General features: G+C 40.5%; 1 protein-coding gene across 1 annotated transcript in view; it reads right to left on the bottom strand.

Moving 5' to 3' along the window:
• Nucleotides 1-490: 490 nt before the first annotated feature.
• The window catches only part of RIT2 (Ras like without CAAX 2), a gene marked incomplete at both ends in the record, with an annotated part of 193,576 nt that continues 188,066 nt past the window's right edge, over nt 491-6,000 (bottom strand). The window contains one exon of the mRNA XM_082013523.1: nt 491-718. Within this exon, the coding sequence (XP_081869649.1) occupies nt 491-718 (228 nt within the window). The remainder of the gene's footprint in view (nt 719-6,000) is intronic.

Here is a 6,000-nt window from a genome sequence, read left to right as displayed (position 1 = left end):
ACAGTCTAATCCTAAACGTACATCTGAATGCAAAGCTGAAGGCCAAATCCTAATGTCCTTAAGCAGTCAAAACATCCATTGAAATCAATGTTATTCTTTCCTGGGATGGTGAAATGATCCATGCATGAAGTGAGGAGGCAATAAGTGCATCCCTTGTCCTAGAGCTGGTGGAAGCTGGTTCTGCCTTGGATGCTGGCTTAACTCCTAACATTCAAAGACCAGCCAGGGACCATAGGGGAAAAAACACATTATTTTCTCCACTCAGATTTGTAGAGCAGGGATGAGACGGTATGCTAAGTGACTTTATCTATAATACAGAGGAGCCACAAGGCAACCATGAATTGGGCCTTCAAGGAGCTACTTCTGCATGAGGGCTGACGGGAAGGAACCCCAGGACCTGGTCTGGAAGATGCTGTGTCAATGCTGCATTTTTGAACTGTTACAGATTACTGTGGTCAGCTCCTGATGGGTGGCTCATGGGGAATTGCCATCAGGTTGTACTTTCTTTTTTTTTCTTCAGGGATCCTTTCAGTTTCCGCCACAGACTATCCTTCCTCTTCATCTTCTTCTCCACCATGGGCAGTGAGGACTCTTTCCTTCGGATTTCCCTCACTAGTCCATGAAAGACATCATCAATGTAGAAGCGGAGGGCAGCTGAAGTCTCAAAAAAGGAGCAGGAGTATTCTCTGGCTAAGCTCATTCCTTCTTCAGTCGAGACCTACGAGGAAAAGAAAAGTCCATAAATATCACCTAATGCACCGAGCATGAATCAGCATGAGAACGTTACATGATGACTTTTTGGATACTGCAAACCACTGACCTTTAGTTTTACAGGAAAATATTCTAACAGTACCCAGCAGAGAAGATTCAAGACTGAAAGGATCGAACGGAATGCATGAGGTGTTTGAACAGAGCTGACAATATTAATGTGCTGAGGTATATTATTTCCCTAATTCCGATGCATCAAGTTTTCCATGCATTTCCATTCTTCAGTGCAGTAATCCTGTACAGTTTGATAGTGCTGGTACCTTTATTCCACAGGCTGGAACGGATGGCCAAAAAGACTTACACAGAATTAAGGTCCTAGAAAATCCCTGTTCAGCATTAACCTAATCCTTGAGGCAACTTGACTCTTTAAACACAGTAGCTTTCATACCTTAAGATTTTTCAGTCACATTAATTTCTGAGCACGCCTTTAAGTGTTTTGGTCTTGGCAGGCCTGTAATCCTATCACTCGGCTCATGCTTGAGCTGTACGAAGATCCAAAATCTATTTGTTTTTCAGCTCATCTTGCCGAAATGTCTTTGTGTAGTTACTGTTCTCAGAGAACATGGAGGAAATGTGTCTTTGTATTTGGAGGAAATGTAAGGGGCGGAATCACCATGAACCTAGAGGGAACCAAGGGAGTTATCTTTAATTTCCCTGAATTTTGAAACGGGGATCTTATTCCTAAAATTTCCACATTGGCTACCTCTTGGCATTTGACTTGCCAACCCGCTAAATGGAAGGGTGATCAGCATGCTGATTAATGTGTGATTTAAATGCTTATCATAAAGACTATCACTACCACTGTCTACCACTTAAGGTACTTTTTGCACTTTGGGAGCTAATCCAGTAACATGTAGAAAGTCTGCAGCAAAACAAAGAGCAAATCATATGAGATTCTAAACATTAAGCTAGCTTTCCAGGCAGTAGACCATCCTTTCTTTTCAATATTTGAACATAAAACTGAATGAATGAACTGTATGAATGAAATGTATGGTGTATATTCAAATTCTAGGTCAGAAATACCAGCCTTTGTTTTTATTTGTGTTTGGATATCATGATTTATTCAAGTAACTTTCCAACCATCTGGATAAAAAGGCGAAAAAGCACTTTGAGACAGCTTTGTGAAAGGCTACATAATAGGCTATGAAAAGTCTCAACTGCTACTGTCTACCGCAAGTCTAATCTTTTTTTTTTTTTAATTTCTTCCTTCATACACCCAAAGGTGCCATTTATATTTATTAGTGAAATAAACCTTTGTGTTTCAAGATACAAACAAACTTCCTTCTGCCTACCATGAGGAAAATGTCCTTTATGATAAAGTTATGACATCACCATACACTTTTTGTACCTATCTGTAAAGCTGGAAACAGTGTGAAACAGGATTTTCGATGAAACGGAAAATCAATTCATTCCAGCCTTGAAGTAAATCTGCACCGAGCATGTGTTCATAACACAGACCACCGAACTTGTCCTCATCCCCTTTGCACTGAGTCACAAACTCTGTAACATTAGTAGGATCATTCCTCTATGTTGCAGGTATAATCTTAATTTAATTAAAGAATATTGTAAGGGTAAGCAGGGAGGTTGTATGCCAACCTGATTAATGTTGTGTCACTGACACAATGAAAGACTGTTAGCGCTTTCCAACTGCTGCCATTGCCAACCTTTAGCAAGAGGAGATGGGTAGCAATATGGTCCTTGTTTTTCTCTGGGCAGCTGTGTAAGCAAGATGTGTGATTCAATATGTCTACTGGGCACCACTGAGAAATTGATTGTCTGGATAGAAGACTCTTTTGGTCTATTTTGGACTTTATAAGAATTTTTTTTCCTTGCTATGCTTCATTTGAGCTGAAGGAGGTTTTTTTTTTATTTTATTTTGCTGAAGACACTGAAGTTCTGAGCAAAGGATTACACAGAGCTGCAGTTTCAGTGAAGATTTTATGCATTCATGACCTAAAAGGAAAAAAAATGCACATAAATTGAAACATTCTTATGTTAAAGAATGATAAGGTTGAAATATAATTAGGGTGCAAGCACAACAAAACTCAAATATCCAAAATTGCCCTTCCCTTTGCTCCATGGTTTTCTAGTCTTTGCCCATCTAATTCCTCTTTCATTTCACTTTTTTTTTTTTCCTTTTCTAGGATCAAAACTATGTTTTTTCCCACCTGCAAGGAAGAACAACTGCAAGGGAAGACATGTTATGCTCCATAATGAAACAAGACTGCTAAGAGCTGTAAGAACTGGAGAATACTCAGGGGAAATAAACTGTGCGGAAAAACATCCTCCCAGTCTCTGTATGGCTGGAGGCTTGTAACTTGGTCAAATTTGTCTGGATTTCTATAAAGAGCAGCAAAAGTTTGGTTTTGGACTCCATAGTTTTCTGCCAACAGAGACAACGTTAAATTTATTAATGGCAATAGTTCATTTCAAAGCATAGTATTTTTGTTAAATTTTGCCCTCAGGAATTAATTAACTGCTCTGGTGAAATTTTATGAACAAATTCAGCATGAGAAGGACACCTGGTACAAACAATTTCAGGACATTTAGTTGAAATTTTTCAGCTTCAAGGCTGAAAACAGGCTTCTCTGAAATCTAATGCTATCATAATTACCACTATTGCTTCCAGCACCAATGAAAATATAGCTAAAGTAATTCAATTAATCTGTTGGCTGAAGAAACTGTAAATATACAGATATGTTTAGAGGAAAAATAGACATTTTTCTTTCAGTTCATAATTCGGTCAAGAGTATAGACACCTATGGCATAAGAAACAAGGGATAAAGCCCTTGATGAGGTCACTGACACCCACATAATTCCAGGGATTTAACTTTTTCCCATCTTATTGTCAGAAGAGAAACTATATCATAGAAATCCATCCTAGATCTGCACAGCTCAGGGACTCGTTGACAAATTGCAGCTTCCGTGGATCTGTATCAGTGGAAGATATGATCTGTCAGCGTGACACGGACAGACAGGTCAGGGAGCGAGGTTGTTCTATTGAATATATATCTGGGAAGCAGAGCTTTATATCTCATCTTTAGAGTAACCCTCCATGATTGAATCTGGCATTGTTTCCCAGAGTATAATTCTGGTTATATTGATTCCAATTTAGTTTGTTCTTTTGCTGGTAAACTTTAAGAAGGGAACGAAGGTGGAAAACTGGTGTAGTGAAGATAATGAAAAATGAAAATTTAGGAGCTGGCAGAAGCTTCCTCAGTTTGATCCAAACTTTAAAAATTGTGATCGACTGCTGGGGATTGGATCAGGACTTACAGAAGCAGGGCACTGACGCTCACGGTGTAACCAAAGAGCAAGATCCCTCAGAAGGACAAGTCCATAAAATGGTCAATGAAGCTTCATGAACATGTGTGAGCCCCAGGAAAAGAGTCTTTTCACATCTTCCTTGCAAAGTTCAGGGTTCCGAGTGCCCATTTGGGTGCATGTGAATTGAGAGGGAAGAAAACATCAGCTCCAACAGCATGAGAACTGTGCATAGCACATGGGACTGTAGGCTGAATTTGGGAGTTTTTCATCCTTGGATAGCTCAGGGCAGCTGGAACACAGCACAGCTTCATATAGACAGGAATTATTCACTGGCCACAAAACGTATTTTATAACATTAAGATTCTGTTTGTGGCTTTTGCAAACCTCCCTTGGAAAATTACAAGTGAGATTAAATGCAATGCTGACAGCCTGTGAAAGCCGTGATGGATGAGCTGCCATCTTTAAGACAGCCACTTCTGCACTAAGGTCAGCTCCTGCAACCAAAAGGAGAGCACAGAGCCACCCGGGATGGATGGTGGGTGGGGAGGCACTGGCAATCATTGGCCCCCATAGGCAGAACATAAAAATATCTGGATTTGAGAAGGAAAGTGCAAAGAAACTAAACAGATCAACTGCCCTTGGACTGTCATTAGCTGGCAAATCTCCATCAGGATGACAGTATTTTGTGTTCAGCTTTGTCTCTCCTTTGTTCAAGGCAGCAACGGAAGCATCCCAAAGCAGATTTCCTTGACAGAGATCATATTGGCAGTCAGCAGCGTCACCCTGGGTGAGTCAGGGTGGTATTGACGCAGGAAAGCAATGCATTTCCACCTGTGCATCTCACGCCTGCAGCAACATGGTCTACTTGAGACGGCTTTTGCAGCTTTCCCCATGACTGGGACCTCCAGGGTGCCATGGAGAGCTCTGGAGACTGCAGGTGGAGTTTTAAGGGTTGCAAGGTTTCTCCTAAGTTTTTGTTAGAGATTTCCACCCTGGCTGCCCTCATTAACTTCGCAATGGGAAACCGAGTGGTAATTAGAGATCCAAAAGCTTCATTCTGTGAATGTTTTTTGCTGCAGAGACAGAAAGGGACACATGTTGCTCAACACAGTGCTCAACACAGAGGCTAACAGGAGGAATTCCAGCAGCTTTTGATCAAGCTCTCTATTTTTGATAAGCAATAATTGATGTGAGCTGTAAACAAAAGATAACTGTTTAAGAACATAGAGGAAGGGATACAGCATTTTGAGCATCCTTGTTTGTACCACAGCAAATAATAAAAGGAGTAGGAAATGCCACGAGTACTCTGAATGATGTCTAGGAAAGATCCATGTCTCTTCCCTTCATCTCTGGTGGTTTTTTTGTTTCCCGACAGGCCCCATTGTACAAAACAAGAATCCAGATGCCAGCTTGTGTATCAGCCCCTGGATATCAGTTTAGAGAAAGGCAGGCAACCTAGAAGAATCCACACAAACATTCATGTCCCTTCCCCTCACAGTTCATTCCCTCAGAATATCTGAACAAACATCATAAGCTTTTGGTACAGATGCAAACTTATAACACGCCACAGGAAAAAGCTGGGGAGATCAACGGTATTGACGATTTCCTCGGTCTCCAATAAGCAAATTTGCCAAGAGCAAAAGAGAAAAATAATCTCATGGGTCTAGAAACTGAATGCCATCCTGGATAACGAACAGAAAAAAAATAGGTATTTTTTTATTTATGATTATGATTTTATTTATGATTTATTTATTTTTTATTTATGATTCTCTGACATGAGTCATAATTTTATTAATCCCGGCACTGACCACTGAGTTTATGCCACGGGCATTCCCGCACACTCCCTGTGAGGTTTCTCATTAATGATGAGCGACAATGAGGACTGACCAATTTTCACTAGTCTCAGTTCATCACTCTGTGTCTAAGGTACCAGGAAGAAATTAGGTGGTCCTCAGCCACCAAGCA

The sequence above is a fragment of the Phaethon aethereus genome, assembly GCF_964289735.1.
Source record: "Phaethon aethereus genome assembly, chromosome: Z".
Classification (NCBI taxonomy): Eukaryota; Metazoa; Chordata; class Aves; order Phaethontiformes; family Phaethontidae; genus Phaethon; species Phaethon aethereus.
The sequence above is the reverse complement of the archived record's forward strand: the minus strand, read 5'-3'. Positions and strand labels throughout refer to the sequence as shown.